General features: G+C 48.1%; 1 protein-coding gene across 1 annotated transcript in view; it reads left to right on the forward strand.

The window, feature by feature from the left end:
• The window catches only part of Eya2 (EYA transcriptional coactivator and phosphatase 2), a 165,536-nt gene that overhangs the window by 136,136 nt on the left and 8,676 nt on the right, over positions 1-20,724 (forward strand). The window contains exons 10-11 of the mRNA XM_008827425.3: positions 4,646-4,735; positions 17,900-17,958. Coding sequence (XP_008825647.1) covers positions 4,646-4,735; positions 17,900-17,958 — 149 coding nt within the window. The remainder of the gene's footprint in view (positions 1-4,645; positions 4,736-17,899; positions 17,959-20,724) is intronic.

Here is a 20,724-nt window from a genome sequence, read left to right on the forward strand (position 1 = left end):
CTTTTTGAAGCAGGGTCTCCCTGTAGCCCCAGCTGTCCTGGAACTCACTATGTAGACCAGGCTGGCCTTGAACTCAAAGAGATCCGCCTGCCTCTGTTTCCCAAGTACTGGGACTACAGGCATGTACCACCATGCCTGGCTCTCTCTCAATATTTTATTTATTAGCTTTATTTTAAGTGTATGAGTGTATTGCCTGCATGTATGAAAATGCATCCATGTGATGCAATGCCCACAGAGGTCAGAAGAGGGTGTCGGATACCCTGGAACTGGAGTTACTGACGGTTATTAGCCTCCATGTGGGTGCTGGGCATTGAACCCAGGTCCTCTGCAAGAGCATTCACTGCTCTTAACCACTGAGCCATCTCTCCAGCCCCTTTCTTTCTTTCTTGACTGCTATGTGACCCTACTCCTGGGGAGCTATGAACAAACCACTCACCCCAGATAAGAAACCAACGTCAGACCAAAGTAGGACACCACCAAAGTCCAACTTGGTGAACCGAGTTTTATTACGGTTACTTACAGGAATATGGGTGAGGGGTTACACAGAGGAGTAGGAATGACTCCCAGACAGGGCATCACCAAAGCCCAGGAGCACAGGTGACACCTGGAGTGCACTGCACAGCCTGCAGACAGATCAGTAGGTTGGCAGGTGTCACCTCCCAGCAGCTGGGGTCCCCTGAGCCTCTCCTAGACAGCTAGCCTTGTATGAGAGTCTCGGTCCTTAGGGTTTATATAATCTTGGGGGGAGGGAGGAAGGGCCTAGTGGATCTGATCAGTTTCAGGGACTTCCTGAAGCCTTAGAGCTGTTTACTTTCTGAACCTACAAAGCTTGCCTGTAGGATGGAAGGTTTTATCTCTGACTGCTACCCAGTAGGAACAAAAGGGATTTAGGCTGTGAAATATTTATCTTCCTGACACAGTGCCTAGTGTGTTGTAGCATAAGTGAGAAATGGCCCACATAGGCTCAAGTGTTTTAACACTTTGTCCCCAGCTGGTGGAACTATTTCGAAAGGGTGTAGAACCTTTAGGAGACTGAGCGGACTGGAGGAAATGGGTCACTGGAGCCAGGCCTCAAGGTCTCTTAGCCTGGCCCCACCTCCTGTCTGCAGACACAGTGTTACCAACTGCCTCCTGCTCCTGACACCACACTGGAGGATATCCCTTCAAACCATAAGCTGAAATAAATCCTTCCTCCCTTAAATTGCTTCTTGCCAGGTATTTTGTCACAGCGATCAGAAAAAGTAATTAAGAACAGTAGAAAAGCTGGGTGTGGTGGTGCACGCCTTTCATACCAGCACTTAGGAGGCAGAGGCAGGCAGAACTCTGTGAATTCAAAGCTAGTCTGGTCTACATAGCAAGTTCCAGGCCAGCTGGGGCTACAGGGAGACCCTGTCTTAAAAAGACCAAAAACAAGCCCGGCATGGTGGCGCATGCCTCTAATCCCAGCACTCGGGAGGCAGAAACAGGCAGATCTCTGAGTTCAAGGCCAGCCTGGTCTACATAGTGAGTTCCAGGACACCTGGGGCTACAGGGAGACCCTGTCTCAAAAAGACCAAAACAAACAAACAAACAAACAAAACAAAAGTAACAGCAGAAAATTCAAACAAGAAGAGGTATAAGACCTTCCTCACACTTTCCCAACCTGGCCCCTCCAGCTGGCTCCTGAGCCGATGGTGTTCCACAGCTGGATTGGAGAGCACTTGCTAGCTCCTGTGGCCTTGAACAAAATGCTTAGCCTTGGTGGGCCTCAGTTTTCTCAGCTATAAAATGGGAAACTAACAGTGCACAGAGTTTTGTGGGGACTGAATGAGATAAAACATAAAAGTGTCACAGGGAAGGTCAAGCAGGACGCTAAGAGTGTCACCAGGTCCTAGACGTTCGCCAAGAATGTGGCTCCCAGTGTGTTGTATAGCTTTCACACCCACTTTGGTGGGTCCTATCACCTGGGGAACCTTAAATTTGATTCCTAGACCCCCAATCTCAGATTTCTTTGGCTCACAATTTTAGAGAGTCCCTGTACCTGGTTTCATGGCCTCATATAAGTCTGACTTTATTACTCTTGGACACAGCCTGAGATGCAGATCTTTAAATGATTCCCCCGGAGCATCTCAGCATACAGCCAGAACTGGAAACCAGTGTGCTACAGATTTTTCATGTATATCAGTCAGGATAAGCAAGGGTATGCTGCAGTAACAAATGTCTCCCAACCTCTCCATTTCTCAGTCCACTTTTCTTTGTGTGTGTGTGTGTGTCCTTGTGTGTGTGACAGTGCATGTGTACATGTGTATGCATGAACATGGAGACCAGGGGACTACCGCTGGTGATATTATTCAGGCATTATCCACTTAGTTTGAGACAAGGCCTATCTATTCCTGGCCTAGATCTCATTGATTAGGCTAGACTGGCTGGTCAGTGAGCCACAGGTGCCCATCTGTCTCTACCTCCCCAGCACTGAAACCCTAAGTGTGCCCACTACACCTGGCTTTTTTACATGCATTCTAGGGATGAAACTCAGGCCCTTCTACTGTGTGGCAAGTACTTTACTACCTAAGCCATCTCCCCAGCCCTCAGTCCTCTTTATTTATGGTTTGTTCTATTGGGGTTATGTTGCTGTGATAAACACCATGACCAAACGCAACTCAGGGAGGAAAAGGTTATATGGGTTTCACTTCCAGGTCACATACCGTCACTGGGGGATGTCAGGGCAGGAACTCAAAGCAGGAACTTGAAGGCAGGAACCACAGAGGAACACTGCTTACTGGCTCGTGCTCAGCTATCTTTCTTACATAGCCCAGGCCCACCTGCCTAGGGATGTTGTCACCCACAGTAGACTGCACTCTCCCACAGGACATCATGACTGCAGTATGAGAAGAGTGTTCACTGAGAGAGAGAGAGAGAGAGAGAGAGAGAGAGAGAGAGAGAGAGAACTGAGGCATGTTAAAGACAGGATGTTGCCCCTAAGAGCCCACCCCCAGTGATCTACTTCCTCTAGGAACTACCTCCTGAGGTTTCCAGAACCTCCCAAAATAGAACCACTAGCTGGGGACCAAGCATTTACCACATGAGCTTGTGGGGGCATTTCAGAATAAAATCAAACACTGCAGCAGGGGATGGCGGCTCATGCCTGTCATCCTGGCACTCAGCACTTAGGAGGCAGAGGCAAGCAGGTCTCTGTGAGATAGAGACCTGGTTTACATAGTTTCAGACCAGCTGGGGTCATAGAGGGCCATATCTCAAACGAAACAAAACAAAAACACTGCTAAAAAAATATAAAAAACATACTTAACTCATGAACCAGGAATGTGTCATTGTCCCACAGGGAGGAACACCTCAGAGAGGGACCCCAGATATAGCTGGACCACAAGGTGGTTGGATTAGTTCCTCCTCCTCCTCCTTCCCCTGCTTCCTGCCCCCCTTTTCCTCCTCCTTTGTTTGTTTGGTTTTTTGAGACAAGTTCACCCTGTAGCCTCAGTTGGCCTTGAACTCACTACATAGACCAGGCTGGCTGTGATCTCTGTCCACCTGCTTCTGCCTCCCCAAGTGCTGGGATTAAAGGCATTCGCCACCACACCCAGATGTTTCTTTTCTTCTTGATGCAACAAAGTCCTCAACAGAACAACCTAAGAGGAAAGAGTTTATTTTAGGTGAAGGGTCCAGTTCATCACGAAGGGGAGTCATGGTGACAGGGGCCAGAAACGGCTGATCACATGGGGTCAGTAATCAGGAAGCACAGAGCTGTGAACACTGGTGCTCAGCCAACATCCTCCTTTCTCCTTCTGATTCAATCCAGGACCCCAGCCCACGAGATGCTGCCACACACATCCAACAACCATGTTACATGCAGGAGGCAGACAGACTCTGGCATTGCTCTGTCGTGTTTCGAACCTTATCCTGTGAACTTAACTTTCATCCCTTGGTGCTGTTTCTTGGTGATGGCTTGTAGATGTCACTCTAGAGTGATGTCATTTTGTAATAGTTGCCTAGTTTCCCCTTGTGTAGACAAGACATAGTGGCTTCATGTTTTTTCAGTTAATTCTAAATTTATTTATTTATTTATTCATTTGTTTATTTATCCATTTGGGGTGGGGTGCACGCATGCCACAGTATACATATGGAGATCAAAGGACCACTGGAAGTCCTTCCACCATGTGAGTCCCAAGCATTGAACTCAGGTCATAAGCCTGAGAGAGCCATCTCACTAGCCCCTGATTTTCTGAATATCAGGAGGAGTGAGACACTGCCCACAGAGACAGTGGAGTGAGAGTCACATCTGGGCCCTCACCATGGTTCTCGTGTGATCTAGGCTACTTTCCCTGGACCCTTCCAGGTTTCTTAGATCCCATGTATTGAAGGGCACCCCTGAGACCCACACACCCCCGGAGGCCCACCTCGATTGCAGAAGTTTCTGTAAGAAGTGTCCTCGCACTTCCAGGGCATTTGAGGTGGATTTGGAGGCTGACAAGCCTGAAGTCAGCTCTTAAGCTGAGCTCTGTTATCACCCTGTCCTGCAGAAGACCACGTTCCAGGCCACCCGAGAACTGTGCAGAGAAGCACGGACCTGAGCTGCTTTCCAGAGTGGGAGGGGGGAAGGAAGCTGAGACCCAGAGGCCACGCTTGCATGGACTGTTCCTTCTTTTTGCTGCAGGACACCACAACCTCTGTGCGCATCGGCCTGATGATGGAGGAGATGATCTTCAACCTCGCCGACACACACCTGTTCTTCAATGACCTGGAGGTTAGCTCGCTGCTCGCTCTAACAGTCACTGAGTTTAGAGGAATGGGGGAAGATGTTAGCTCTGTTCCTCCTGTCTTTAAAAAAAAAATCCTTTTCTTTAAAGATTTAATTTTTATTTATGTGTCTGTGTATGTATGCACATACTGTGTGCGGGTATCTACACAGGCCAGAAGAGGGGATCGGTTCCCCTGGAACTGGAGTTATAGGCGACTGTAAGCTGCCTTGTGACAACTGAACCTCGGTCCTCTGCAAGAGCAGCCAGTGCTCTTAACCCCTGAGCCATCTCTCCAGCCCCTCCTTTTCTTTTAGAGGCTTGAATCATTTTCTAGTGACCCTTAAGAAAGTACAAAACAGTGGTCAGCATCCATTTATTGGGAACACACCTGGTGGGTCACTGGGCTCCTCCAGCCCTGCTCCAGCCATACCCGATGGCAGTTCTGCTAATCAATGAGAGCTGGGGTGTTTCTTCCTCCTGAAATTAGCTATTTAATAAGTTTATTAAGGCAGACTGGTGCAGCTCCTCCTGGGTCAGCAATAATTAGCGGTGGGGCCAGGACAGAAGCTTTTAAAAGCATTTTATGTTACTCTGAAGAATGTTGAGAGAGAGAGAGCAAGAGCTTAATTTAGTGTTTTCTCCTGAGCCCCTGAGCAACATGGGGGAGGGGTCAGATAGGCAGGGGATCAGCTTCGGAAATAAAGTTAACTCAATTTTTTTATACCTAGCCTATGTTAAGAGATCTGGGGATAATTTCACATGAAAAACATTTAAATAGAACTATTGAGGCCAGAGCAATGGCTAAGTGGGTAAAGTTAATTTCTGCACAAGCCTGGTGTCCTAGGTCCAACCCTCAGAACCCACATAAAGGTGAAAAGAGAGAAAAGACTCCACAAAGTTGTCCTCTGACCTACATACACTCACACAGACACACACTCACACAGACACACACACTCACACAGACACACTCACACACACACACTCAGACACTCACACACACACACACACTCACACAGACACACACACATTTACACAGACACACACACACTCACACAGACACACTCACACACACACAGACACAGACACATACGTGCACAGTAATATTTTTTTAATTTAAAAGTTAGAGAAAAGAAAGCTTTAAAAAATAAAATATAAAATAGAATTATCAAAGCAAAGGCACAGGGCTAAAATGCGGTGTACTGAAGATGGGTGAAGAGTTTACAAAAATGCCCAGGCTCAGGGGCTAGAGCAATGGCTCCATGGTTAAGAGCACTGCCTGCTCTTGCAGAGGACCCGGATTCGATTCCCAGCACCCAGATGGCGGCTAACAACCATTCATAACTCCAGTTCCATGGGATCTGATGCCCTCTTCTGATCTCTGTGGGCATTGCACGGCATGTGTGCACTTACAAACATGCAGGCAATACACTTATACACATAAAATAAAAATAATAATTTTTTTTAATGTCCAGGCTCAGGATAACAGCTGCAGTCAAGTTTGAAGATAATCAGTAAGCTTCCTAGTAGACAAGGAGGGAAATAAGAGCGATTATCCTCCCTTGTCATAGAGTCCAGGGTAAAGAAGGACTTTGAGTTGATAAAATTCAAATAGGGCTTTGCTGAGTGTGAGCTGTGATCATAGCTCAAAATGAAATAAAAGCTAAATGAAGCTGAACGTGATGGACCGTTTCTATTTATACTTGGTGTGTTATCAGCACCAGGACCAGCCCTGAGGACTAGGCTATTAGATGGGAATGGCTACAGTTCCAAGGCGGGGCTCACCAACCCAGGGCACTGCTAATGTCCACCATCTACACAGTTCTCCTCCTTGGTCCAAGACTCAGGTAGGGAGAACCTTGCTGCCGTGAACCATGTTGTATTTGTCTGGTCTATGCAAGCTACAATGGCCTCCGTCTCCCCATCTGTAAAATAGAATCAATGGGCTCTGCCCAACCTCTGGTTCAGAGAGAAGGTCTCAGTAGAAACCTTGCTGAGGAAGAAAGAGCTTTATAGCAGAGGAGACCACAGGCAGCTGTCCCCAGGGCTGGCTCTTCAGTCAAAAGCAATTTGTGGCGACCTTCACAGTGACCTCTGATGGGAGAGAGACAGAGAGAAGGAGAGAGAGAGTCAGAGAGAGAGACAGAGAGAGGGAGAGAGAATTTAAAAATTTCTTAATTACCATTCCCAGCACACTCAGGAAGGAGAGGTAGGAGGATTAGGAGTTCATGATCTCAAAACAAATCAAATATTAAGTTGAGCAAGGATTGTTGAAGCTGCATGCAGTAAAGACCCATCTCAAAACCCAACTTAGGACTCAACAGGTAAATGTGCTTTCTGCACAAGTTTGATGACCCGAGTTTAATCTCCGGATCCCAGGTAAAGAGAGAGAGAAATGATTCTCAAAAGTTGTCCTCTGACCTCCACATGCACACTTACACACACACACACACACACACACACACACACACACACACTCATATACCATATACACAAAATAATAAAAACAAATAAATATTTAAACTATCCTATTTTAGAGAAAAATAGAGATCGTGATCCTTGTTATCAAAAAGTCCAAGGTTGATCCTGTTCTTGACTATCTCCCCCATAGCTCCATGAGAGCAGAGACCACTCTGTGAGTCTCTCTAAGTCCCCAGGGCCGAGTCAGGAAGCATCTGGTCCAATCCATAAATGCAGTTGTTTTGCCGGTGAGACAGGCAGGAAGATGGAGCGTCTTCCAGGGCATCAGGATGGAGCAGTCAACCAGGAGACTTGAAAGTTGCTGAGTGGTGACAAGTAGCCAACAGGGGTGGATCGGGGAGGCAGACAGCAAGTGCCACGGCTCCAAGGTGAGCAGGAAGAGGTGGTCTGGGCTCAGAGAGGTGAGCATGGCTTCAGGCATTGGGGAATGGGATGGCCCAGATGGAGCCTACCAGAGAAACATCCTAGAAACCAGTTTCTTCTAAGACAAAAGGCAGGAAAGCCCACCTGCTATGGTTTACGTGTGAAAAAGACCACACTAGGGCCGGGGGCATAGCTCAGTTGGTAGAGGGCTTGCCTAGCATACACACCATATGCCAGCACTATAGAAATCAGGCATGGTGGCATACACTTTTAATCCCAACGCTCAGGAGGTGGAGGCGGGAGGATCAGAAGTTCAGAGTTATTGTCAGCTACATAACAGTTCTAGGCCAGCCTGGGCTACATGAGACTTTGTCTCAAAACTAAACACTACAAAACAAAACACTGGCTTCTTCCTGGAAGATGGGCAATGGGAGGGAGAGGAGGAAGCAGGTAATGAAGAGGACACTGCAGTGGTCCAAGCAAAGACAGATGGGGTCAGACCCAGGTGGTGAGATGTGGCCTCAGGTGGGGCAAGGCCAAGGGGACTTTTGAATGGAGGATGTGGACATGAGAGAGGCAGCAAGGACTCTGGGCCTGGCCTGAGGAATACAATGCCCTGTGCTGGGATGACAAAGACAGGGGACATGTCGCTACAAGGAAAGAGCACCCCAGGGGAGACCTTCCTTCTTCCTCAGGCATGCAGAGCTGGAGATGTCAAGAGGCCTCCCTGCCACATAAGGACCACAGGTCTGCCAACAGATGTGTGGTTGAACAGCAGGCCCAAGCAGGCCCTGGGCACTCTGTCCATCTTGGTGGGACAGGAGCTCAGCCAGGTACCTTGCCGGATTCATGCACACTTCAGGCAACATCTTTGGGGTTCCACCCTCCAATTTCTCACAGACCCCAGAGTCACAGTGACCACTGCAGTCACTGCTCACAGAGAGCCATCTCCGTCACCAGCTGCAGCTGCTCAGGGAACCCAGGCTGTTTTCATTCTGTATACTTTGTTCAAAAGCAACCTCCATGACAGGTGCCCCAGGGCACCTCGGCAAGATCACAAAACCATGTCACCGAAGGAGCGGACACGCATGGTTTGCTTGCTGGCAGCCCTGGGGTCTGTGAGCTGACTCTGCCTGGAGGGAGGCAGGGGTGCACGGCAGGCCAGCACAAGGGCTCTGTGCAAAGTTGTTCAGGGAATGGAGTCTCCCTTGCAGGGAACTCAGCTTCTCTCCTGCATCCCACAGCTCCTGCAGAGCTCACTCTTGACTGGGCCCCACCTTCATGCTGTGGTCCAGTGACTCAGAGAACACAAGAGCTTTGCCCGAGAGGCATTGGCCTCCTCGACCCTAACTGAATGCATATGTCACATGGCATGAGATGGGGGAAGGGCTGTCACAAAGCCAGTGGCTTTTCTTGCTGTCCTAGTTTACCTTCTGTTGCTGTGATTTTAAAAACTCTTGGCAAAAAGCAGCTTAGGGAAGTAAAGGTTTATTTTAGCTCACAATTCCAGGTTATAGTCTGTCGTAGCCTGGAAATCAAGGCAGGAGCTCACATCCTTAGAGTGGAGGATGAACACACGTGTACTTACTGCTCAGCACACTTTCTCCCCTCATACAGTCCAGGACCCAAGCTTAGGGAATGGTGCTGCCCATAGTGGGCTTAGTCTTTGCACATCAATTAAGGCAATCAAGACAGTCCCCTACAGACATGTCCACAGGCCAACCTGATCCAGACAGTCCTTCGCTGAGACTCTCCAGGTAATTCTAGATGGTGTCAAGTTAACAAAGCTAGCATCATCATCTATCCAGTAAGGCTTCTAAGCAGAGTTCTAAAGTTGGCGAGGAAGGGGCCGTGTGGATGTGTGGTGGAAGGGTGTTCCAGCACAGTGAACAGCAATGCAGAGGCCCTGAGGCACAGTCCAGGAGGCATCGCAGCTGGAGTGGAAGGGGCAGGAAGGATTGGGGTACACAATGGGATTGAGCTTAGGGGTCACTTTGAAGCTTGGGGCCACATCTAAAAAGAGCAAGAAGCTACCGGGACTTTTGAACCACAGAGCATACTCCATTGGTCCTCAGATTCCCAGGTGACAGAACTCACAAAAAAGAGGGCTAAGGCACAAGGACTGGGCAGGGACAAGGAAGGTGCCACCTACAGCCACAGTCAGTATATTCGGGATATGTGTCCTGTGCCTGGGGCAAGAGTCTCCATCAGTTCCATCAGTCTGAGTCCATCTCCACCACCTGCCAGCTGTGTGACCCCACAAGTCACTCTGTCTCCTTGAGCCTCAATTTCCTCCTCTGTAAAATGGGTGCTTGTGATCAAGAAGGGACATTCAGAGCAGCAGTGAGATGGAGCCAGGCTCACTACAGCACTTCACAGGACCTTCAGGCTGGCAGCTGCATGCCCTCTGGGGCTGTATGAGGGGGTCATGTGGTACCCAGAAAAACAGTTCAGTTCAATCATTACATATCACTCTGAATCAGAAAAAAATAGAATCAGTTTGACCAACTCCTGACTTAATAATTCTGTAACACACCTCTAACACAGAGACCAACCGGCAAAGACCAAAGCCCGTCCATAAGCCAGAACCACTGCTGGGTTTTACCATAAATACAACACGGCCCCTCTCCTTTAGTGCTTTTGTGCTACGTATCTGTGTGACAGTAAAATCCGGAGGGCACGGTAAAGTACACATCTGTGGTCCTGGCTGCAGTCTGGTGGCAAGTGAGTCACTTGAGCTACAGTTTGGGCATAATAAGACACCATCTCAAAAAAAGGGGATGCCAAGCATAAATAATAAAAAGTAAACAGAGGTGGGGTGTGGCTCAGTTGGTCGAATGCTTGCCTAGCCCAGAAATACGTCCCCGGGGTCCCACAACCACTGAAATAAAGGGGGGATTGGGACCCAGGCCCTGCCAGCTTCTGAACATGGATGTCTGTGGAGCCTTGAGATGCACGTCAAGTGGGAAGATCAAGAGAGAGGGGGAAGATGAGGTGCCTCATGAGAAACAGCAAAGCTAAGATCTCAGCAGAAGGGGCCCCAAGTGGGATTCCAGGGTGACCAGGCAGTCTCAGGAAGGGGTGAACATTTCCAGATGCCCCCGGAGCTTTGAGAGGGACCATATCGCCCCAAAGGGAGCCAGAGTAGTTGGACTCTTGAGCAGGCTGGGGCTGCTGGCCATCCCTCTTGGCTGTGGCTGTGTCTGCCACAGGGTTCTGCAAGAACTGTGGGGGGCAGGGATAGTGTCTCACCATGCTAGGCCTGACTGCTCCCCAAGATGCCCTGCTCTGACCAGCTGGCCATTGATAAAGTGGGGACCTCAGTCTCTTGCTCTTGAGATAAATTAGACATTTAGATGGTACAAGAGTGATGGCCTGTCCCCTCCCAGAGGACAAACCCACTCTGCTTGGCCGAGAGACAGGGTTAAGCAGTCTGGTTTCAGACATACACCTGCCTCTGAGGACTGGCCAAGGAGCCCATCTGGCTACCAGAGTCAGTTTTCTAATGGCTTCCTTTCTGCATCATGCCCCTAGGACCAAGAGTAATGAGATTGGAGCCCAGGAATGCCAGCTGTGGCCACTTAATCAGAGCAGGCCATGATACCAGTGTGTCACTGAGCTTCCTGCACAGGGACATCCAAGAACAAGAACCCTAAGGATGAACCTGTGGGATGCAGGAGAAGGGCAATCTAGGAGCATACAGCCTTAAATAATGTTTATTATAAGAACAAGAAAAGCTGGGCTGGAGGGAAGGCCCAGCAATTAAGAGTGCCAGCTGCTCCTCCAGAGGACCTGACTTCAGTTTCAGCATCTCCAGTTCCAGGGAAATTTGATGCCCTCTTCTGGCCCCCATGGGCACTGCACACACATAGCGCACTTACTTGCATGCAGGCAAAACACTCCATTCATATAAAATATTATTATTTTATGTGTATGAGCGTGTTGCCTGCATGTATGTGAGTGCACCCGTGTTGTGCAGTGCCGTGGAGGTCAGAAGAGGGCTTCGGATTCCCCTGGAACTGGAGCTAAGGACAGTTTGTAGCCACCTTGTGGGGTTATCCGGGTCCTCTGCAAGAGCAGTCAGTGCTCTTAACTGAGCCATCTCTCCAGCCCCAAGAATTGAAACATTTTTAAGAAAACAGGAAAAACAATAAAATCTGACCACTGAAAAGATCACTAAAGTAAGAAGGCGTATACAGTAAAGGAAGAAAAGAGATCGCAAAATAGCATTCAGGATGAAAATGGACCTTGTTGCAGACTCAGGGAGGTTTGTGGGATTTTGAGGATGCTATACACAGAGCTGGGGACATGGCTCAGGCTCACAAGCATGAGAACCTGAGTTTGGATCTCCAGAAACCACATAAAAACTAGGTGAGTTGGAGAGATGGCTCAGTGGTTAAGAGCACTGGCTGCTCTTACAGAGGTCCTAGGTTTGATTCCCAGCACCCACATAGCAGCTAATAACTGCTTGTAACTCCAGTTCCAGGGGATCTGATGCCCTCTTTTGACTATGTGGGCATTGCTTGACACGGGTGCACTTACATACATATAGGCAAAACACTCATACATGTAAAATAAAAATAATAAAATATTTTTAAAAATAATAAGCTAGGTGTGGCAGCATGTGCCTGTCACCCCAGCAGCAACAAGGTGGGAAGTAGAGACAGGTAATTCCCTGGAGCCTGCTGGCCAGCTAGCAGCCTTGTCTCAAGCAGAAGGTAAAGAGTACCTGATGAATGGCACCCAAGGTTATCTTTTTTAAAGATTCCTTTTATTTTATTTTTTGGTGCGTGCGTGAGTGTGTGTGTGTATAAATATGTGTGTCCAGATACCCACAGAGGACTGAAGAGGGTGGCAGTTTCCCTGGAGCTAGAGTGCTGGGAACCGAACTCAGGTCCTTTTGGAAGAATGGCAAGTACTCTTGTAACCTCTGAGCCACCTCTCCAGCCCCCAACGTTGTCTTTTGACCTCCACATGTGCACCATACAGACACACGTACACGTACACATTTTCATGCAAAAAAAAAGAGAAAGGAAATACCATATATACTATTTAACAATGAATTTGGAAACCTATATGAAATTTAAGCTTTTTTGGTAAGATATAGATTACCAATTTAGCCCAAAGGGAAACCAACACTAACGGCCATGAGAGAGTGTTGAATTGTTTGAAGAAGTACCCCTCAAAAGGCCCCACTGTGTTTATATAAGAGTTCAACAAACCTTTAGGGAGAAGACCCGTCCTGTTTAACTGAAACAGCAAAGCCAAAGAAAAGCTGGGGTGCTCACCCCACGTTGTGAGACTAGAGTCACCCTGAATCTAAAGCTGAACTTTAAGCAGGTGACAAATTCTTGCCATCCCAGAGGATTCCTTCACCTGACCTGTGACCCTTTACAGAGAGAGGTGCAGATCTCATCTGAGCTTCCATTTCAACACTGGTGGGAGGTGATAGATCAACTGTAATTGTTGCTGTTAGCCGAGCACCTGGCCCTGGCCTTGTAACCTGCAAGCGAATGTGTTCATCAATTGTGTTTTATAATTTAAAAAGCAAAACTGACAGACTTGCTCAGTCATCTGAGAAGGCCCAGAAACACTGACACCCAGCAGCCATCCATGACCCAGGTCCTAGTCATTCATTCTCCAACATGAAGACCTGGGGTCCTCGAAGAAATAACTGGTTCTGGGGATGGACAGGGAGTAGGCAAGATGAACCAGGAGCATCTTGTAGTGTCAGAAAATATGAACCAGGTATGGCAGTGCACACCTGCAATTCCAGCACTCTGGAGGCAGAGGAGGGAGGATCAGGAGGTCAAGACCAGCCTGGAAGCGGGGGGGGGGGGGGGGGGAGGGAGGGAGGATGGGTGGATGGATGGATGGATGGATGTATGGTGGATGGATGGATGAAAATAAATGTCCCTATATCTTAGAAAAATGGGTAAAGAAAGAAAGTAATTCATAGAAAGAAAGAAAGAAAGAAAGGTTGGCTGTGGTGGGCACAGATAGGATTTGCTGCTGAGGCAAAGGTATGAGGCTTACGAGAAAGTAAGGAAGATCTCAAACCCCCACAATAATGGGTTATGTCAAATGCACTGAAAGGGTCCCCAGCAGCCAAAGCTGGAAGAGGTTAGTAATCAATAGTACACTATTGAATTCTAACCCACAATATGGAATAAGCTCCCATGGTCCATACTGATAATAACTGAGCACATGAACACGTAAGAAGAGAGAGACATCTGCAGGAGGCAGACCCTGCAGCCTCTGTGGGAGTCAGGTATAGTGACCTCCTCCAAAGAGGAAGGATAAAACACAGAAACCAGAATAGAAAACCAAAATCACAGGGCTGGAGAGATGGCTCAGTTGTTAAGAACACTGTTCTTGGAGAAGACCTGGGTTCGAATCCCAGCACCCACATAGCAGCTAACAACTGTCTGTAACTCCAGTTCCAGGGGATCTGACAGCCTCTTCTGTCCTCCGCGGGCACTGCACGACACAGGTGCACTTACCTACATGCAGGCAATACACACATACACATAAAATTAAAAAAAAAACAACAACCAACATCAGTAATCTCAACACAGCACTAGTTGCCTATGAGCTGTGACAGGTCGCATGTGCTCCAGTGAGGCGTAAATCAGAGGGGAAGCTGGGTTACTCTGTGCTAGCTTGATAAACTTTCTGCAAATCTCCGATAGCATTCTAAGATGTTCTAAGTCTGGCGAGATGGCTCAGTGAGCTAACGGCACTTGCCACCAAGACTGATGACCTGAGTTCAATCCCCAGAACCCACATGGTAGAAGGGGAGGACCAACTCTCTCAAACTGTCCTGGCATTCAGGGACTGGCATTTGATTGATGGCCTCAGGGTCCAGGAGGTGTATATGTGGACATGTATTTGCAGAACCGTTGATTGAATCCAGAGCCTCATGCATGCTAGGCGAACGCTCTAGCATTAAGCTATATCCTTAGCCCTTAAGTGTTGTTTTTATTGTTGTTTCTGTGCTAAGGGTTGAACTCGACTCCCCATGCACGCTAGGCAAGCTCTCTACCACTGAGCTACATCCACAGCCCTTGCTTTGTTGTTATTGTGGTGGTGGTGGTGGTGCTAGGGATGGAACTCGGGGTCTTGCACATGCAAAACTCCCACGGGGCTACATCCTGGCTCCCTTATTTATAATTTTTATTAATAATTTGATGAAACCATTTGAATAAGGCTGATCCCTCCTCTGACTACCAGGCCAACCCCAGCTTCTTCCCCGTGGAGCTGCTTCCTGCCAGATGTGTAAACTTCTAGATTGTTCTTTCCCCACTTAGCTATTCTGTGTATCTGTCCTTAGAAAATACCTGGTATTTCAGGAGATTGCTGTCACCATACACCCGATTCCATAGTGAAGGCCTCATTCTTAGATGCCAGATGCCATGGAAGGCTTCCACATGCTAACTTGCCCCAGTCTCCTGGGCTGTGGAGTCCAGTAGATGGGAGGGGTCCCCCTCCCCCACTTCCCACTGCACCAGTGCACAGGCATTGTATGACTGTTGCTGTCAGCGGGTCCCTAGCCCAAAGCATCTCACCTGTGTCAAAGCCATGGGAAGCTTTCCTCTGTCTTTGCCAGCTTGGCCTACTCAGAACTGCCCCCCACCCCGAGCAGTCCCTCTTTAACCTGAGACAGACCAGAATCAGATGTGTCTTCCCTCCAGTTTAGAATCACCACCACTCCCAGGCCTCTGGAACACAGCAGAGTTAGGGATACCAATCCTCCTACCTGAAAGCCCGATCAGCCTCCTTGTCCCCTATACTGTCCAGCACCGCTGGGCGCTGGCTGGGTAGGTAACTTGATCCAGGTCAGCTGATGAAGTATGAGGTAGTGTCTAGTGGAGCGTCGTGGTATTTTATGAAGTCCGAAATGTGATCACTACTGTTGTCACACTTTAGCATGCCCGACAATCCCTCACAAATGAGAAAAGCAGAGCCTCCAGCGTGACTTTCTCCTGACATCAGGAAAACCCTGGGAACCGACCCTGACCCACCCAGGGGCTTTCATGCCTGAAGAAAAGATGTGGGGTATTGGGTTTGCAGTCCCTGGGTGGCATTGGAGCATTCACTTTGTTTTCTGTGTGCCTGGGTCTGTGAAGGTCACCTTGCCTCTTACATGCAATTCATCAGGGCCTAGGGATGTGGCTGAGCTGGTAGAGTGCTTGCCTAGTGTGCTCGAAGCCCTGGATTCTATTCCTTGCACAACATAAACCGGGTGTGGTGGCACATGCTTGTACTCCCAGTTCCCAGGAGGTGGAGGCAGGAGGAGCAGAAGTTTAGGTTCATCCTTGGCTACATAGTGAGTTTGAGGCTAGCTTAGGCTACATGAGACCCTGTCTCCAAAACAAAACAAAATATATAATTCAACAGCATGTCAAGGACAGCTGGTCTTAGGGCCCTTCCTCATACAGGACGACTGCGGAAGAGCTTCAACTCTAATGCCTACTGGGACCAAGTAATGCAGCACTATGGAGGGAGTTGGAACCACAGGGGAAACTGCCAGGAGACAGCCAGGCCCCAGAGCACAGCCGAATCGTGGTTCCAAATGACAGGATGTCTGAAACCCAGGCTCTGTATTACAGAGACAGAGACAGAAACCTGAGGTTCGCATGCTGGCTTTTATTTCAAAAAATACTTTGAGGAACTGGGGAGGTGGCTTGGTCAGTAAAGTGCTTGCTATGCAAGCATAAGAACTTGAGTTTAGGTCCCCGGCACCCACATTAAAGCCAGGCATTGGGGCTGGAGAGAAGACTCAGCATTTAAGAGTACTTACCACTCTTACAGAGGACCCAAGTTGGGTTCCCAGCACCCACATCAGGCAGCTCACAACCACCTGTAAGTCCAGCTACCAGGGATCTGACGCCCTCTTCTGTGCTCATGTGGACATACCACCCCCCCTCAACACAAACATAATTGGAAATAAATCTTTAGTTTAAAAAAATGCCGGGCGTGGTGGTGCACGCCTTTAATTCCAGCACTCGGGAGGCAGAGGCAGGTGGATCTCTGTGAGTTCAAGGCCAGCCTGGTCTACATAGTGAGTTCCAGGACAGCTGGGGCTACAGGGAGACCCTGTCTCAAAAAGACAAAAAAAAAAAAAAAAAAAGCCAGGCATGACTGCACCCACTCATAACCCCAGAACTCATGGGTGGAGACAGGGGTCTCACTGGCCAACCAGTCTAGCCAAAACCAAGCTCCAGGTTCAGTGAGAGACCCTGTCTCAAAAAACAAAGTGGAGAGTGATAGAGCTGAAGACGCTCTGGCCTCTATATGTATGCACCTATGCACACATGTACACATATACCACATACCATATCACATACAACACACATACCACATCATACACAATACACACAACAGACACAACACATACACACCACACATGTCACATGTATCACACACATACATCATACATACATAGCGCACACACACACTTTGCAGCACAGGGTGGCTATGCAGTCGTGTCTCCAGACCGGTTTACAGATTCTTACCTGTAAGAACTCACCGACCCCATCCAAGAGTTGAATGTGGATAGTCTCCCTTTCCTTTCTCCTGGAGTAGAGCTGTCCATAGAACTTTCTGGATTGATGGAAACCTGTGTACCCTGTAGTGCAGTATTCCCAAGTATGGGGGCCGTTGAGCACTAACTGAGACTAAGGAAGGAACTGGCACAGGCTAGCACAGAGCAAGCGCTCATGGATTGTGGGGCAGAGGCTAATGTCTGGATGAGACAGAGCTCATAGTGTTGCCTGGGAGCTGGGGCTGGGGAGCCTGGGGGGTCTGGGGAGCCTCAGATTCCCCCCATGCCACGCTAGTAGAAGCCCCCTTTCATTTACAAAGCTTGCTCAGCTGAGATCGTCAGTGATGTGGCGTCTTTCCTTGTAGCCACATGCTCGTTTATGTTGGAACCTAAGCCGAGGACCTCACCTAGTGGGAAAAGCCAGACTAGCCTCCAGGAGTGCCAGCTCCGGTCTTGTCAACCCTCAGTTTAGGAAAACTCACTGTTAAAAAAAATCAACTTCACTGGACTTGGAATGTAGCTCAATTGGTAGAGTGTTTGCCTAGCAGGCACGAGGCCCTGGGTTCCATCCCCAGCACTACCTAAAATGAGCATGGTGGCACTCACCTGTAATCCCAGCACTCAGGACGTGGAGGCAGGAGGATCAGAAGCTCAAGGACATTCTCAGCTGCATAGTGAGTTCAAGACTAGCCTGGGCTACATAAGACTTTGTCTCAAAAAAAAAAAAATACCATTTCAGACTAATGGCCCTATCTTTCTTCTTCTAATCACATTTCCACAGGACTGTGACCAGATTCATGTGGACGATGTCTCATCCGATGACAATGGTCAGGATTTAAGGTAAGCACTGGGGGATCAAAACTGCTACTTAAGGGAGCTGGAGAGATGGCTCCACAGTTAAGAGCACTAGCTGCTCTTGCAGAGGACCTGGGTTCAGTTTCCAGCACCCACATGATGGCTAACAACTGTCCATAACTCCAGGTCCAGGGGATCCGACGCCCTCCTCTGACCTCCATGGGTACTGCGTGACGTGGGTGCACTCACATACACAGGCAATACACTCATACACATAAAATAAAAATAAATAATTTTTTTGAGAAACACGGAAAAAAAAAAAAAACCCACCTCTTTCTTAAGTGCTAGAGTCCAGCTCAGTGGTACAGTGCTTGCATAGTATGCACAAGGCCCTGGGTTCAAAAAACAAAAACCTCTTAGCCAGACCTAGTGGTGCAGTCCTGTAATCCCAGACACTTGGGAGGCTGAGGTAAGACGATGGAAGGGTCAAGATCTACCTGGGCCACAGGCTGAATTCAAAGCCAACCAGGGCAACCTAGCAAGACCCAGTCTCAAAAAGTTTAAGAAAATAAGGGACTGGAGATATGGCTCAGTGGTAGAGTGCTTACTTGGCATTGTGAGGTCCTAGAGTCCATCCTTGGTACAAAAAAATAATAAAAATTAATGCAGTCAGTACACACAAAACCTTTCCTTATGCGTCACTGGAGTCTGTTTCTGGGGGTGAACAATTCTAAGATGTGTTTTCTGGAAATGCAGCCTTATGCCAGGCAGCTTTTGGAGGAATGTGCCCTGGGACTTCCGAGCCTGACCCCTTGGAAAGGGTGTGAGAATACACAGAACTAATGTCTGTTTATCCAGTATTATCACAGCCCAGTGCCGTGGCCCCATCAGAAATACTGACTGGACCTGCTAGTGCTTTGGAAGACCGTAATCAGCACTTCACTCTGCAGCACTGCTTCCAAGGCGCGCCTCCCAACTTGCTTAAAACCACAAGCAAACTGAGCCTAGTGGCACAGGTCTGTTATCCAGGCTGAGGCAGGAGATTACAAGTTCAAGACCAGTATGGGCAATTTGGTAAGACCCTGTCTCAAAAAATAAATAAAATTTAAAGGTCTGGGCCTGTTACTCAATAGTAGAGCATTTGCCTGGCATGTACAGGGTCCTAAGTTCAGTCAGTATGACACACAAAAATGAACAAGAAATGAGCATTGCGGTGCTAGGCTCTGAAAGCCTCCCATGGCCTGGCACAGTCAGAATCGATGGGGTAGCCAGGCACCTGCTTTCCTCTGATCAGGAAGTCCCTTCTAGGTCAGACTGGCAAGAGCCAAGCCTGCGGTGCCAGCCCCTCAACTTGTAGAGTAAGTAGACACCAATCAGCTGCCATTTCCATGAAGTTGGGAACCTTTCGTTTGAATACAGTGAGTGACCAGGGCTGTGTTTTCATTTTCTGCTGAAGCTAGCTGACTTGGAATGCAGGTATTCCTCTGGGGCCCTGCCTTTTCCTGTTCGATAATCGCTTCAAGAATCCACACTCTAAGGGTGTTTTCCCTCTGGAAACAGAACACCTCACTTACTCATTCAAGAAATACTGACTTGTGAGACTGGAGAGATCACTCAGCAATTAAGAGCACTGGCTACTCTTGCGCAGGACCCAGGTTTGATTCCCAGCACCCACAAGGTGGCTAACAAGTCCAGTTCCAGAGGACCTGATGCCCTCTTCTGGCCTCCTTGGGCATTATGTGACACAGGTGAACTTACATACATGCAGTCAAAACACTCATACACAAAAATTAAAACAAATAAGAAATATTGACTTGTATACCTACTATGTGCTGGGCACCAAGCATCAGATGTCTCTTGCCTTTTGGTTTTGGGGAGTTTGCTGTTGTTCTTTTAGTTAGCAATCAGCCGCGTCGAGCCTTTGTGTCACGTGCTGCTCCTGAGGCCTCCCCTGGCTTAAATGCATGGGCTTTCACAGTAGCCCTAGAAGGGAGATGCTCAGTTACATTAGGGACAGAGGCACATTTCTGCTCCCAAGCTGAGGAGTTCCCTACCCCTTAGGGACCTCCACTCAAGAAAAGATAGATTCTTGGCTTTGACACAGAAAAGAATTTCGGGACAAGCCAACTTGAAGCTTTTTCTTTTTCAGTTTTTTTTTTTTAGTGTGTGTGGTATATACACATGTGTGCAAGTGTGCTCATCTGTGTATGCTCGTGTAGAAGCCAGAAGTCAGTGTTAGCTTCCTCTGTCACATTCTACCTGGGACAGGCTCTCTCTCCACACCTGGAGTTTACCATTTCAGCTAAACTGCCTGGCCAGCAAGCCCCAGCCATCTGCCTGTCTCTGCCTCTCAAAATTGCCTCCAGCATTGAGGTAATAGACCTCTATATGCCTCTTTTTACATGAGTGCTAAGGATCTTCAAGTCCTCACACTTGTGCAACAAGTACTTTACCCAGTGAGCCATGTCCGAAGTCCCAGATTTTAAACACAGAGGTTAATAGAAAGAGAAATGCTTAGAGAAAGAATAAGACATACCAAGTCTGAGTATGGGCTTCTCAAAGGAGTCTTTACATGGAGATAGGTAAGCAGGTAGGTAGGTAGATGATAGATAGATAGATAGATAGATAGATAGATAGATAGATAGATAGATGATAGATAGATAAAGATATATAAATTGATTAATAATTGGTAGCTGATAGATGGATAGATGATAAATGAATGATAGATGATAGATTGATTAATACAAGATAGGTGATTGACAGCTGATTAATAGATGATAGAGAGGCAAATAGATGATTGATAGGTGATTA

This window comes from Nannospalax galili, unplaced genomic scaffold (assembly GCF_000622305.1).
Source record: "Nannospalax galili isolate Female #2095 unplaced genomic scaffold, S.galili_v1.0 scaffold492, whole genome shotgun sequence".
NCBI lineage: Eukaryota > Metazoa > Chordata > Mammalia > Rodentia > Spalacidae > Nannospalax > Nannospalax galili.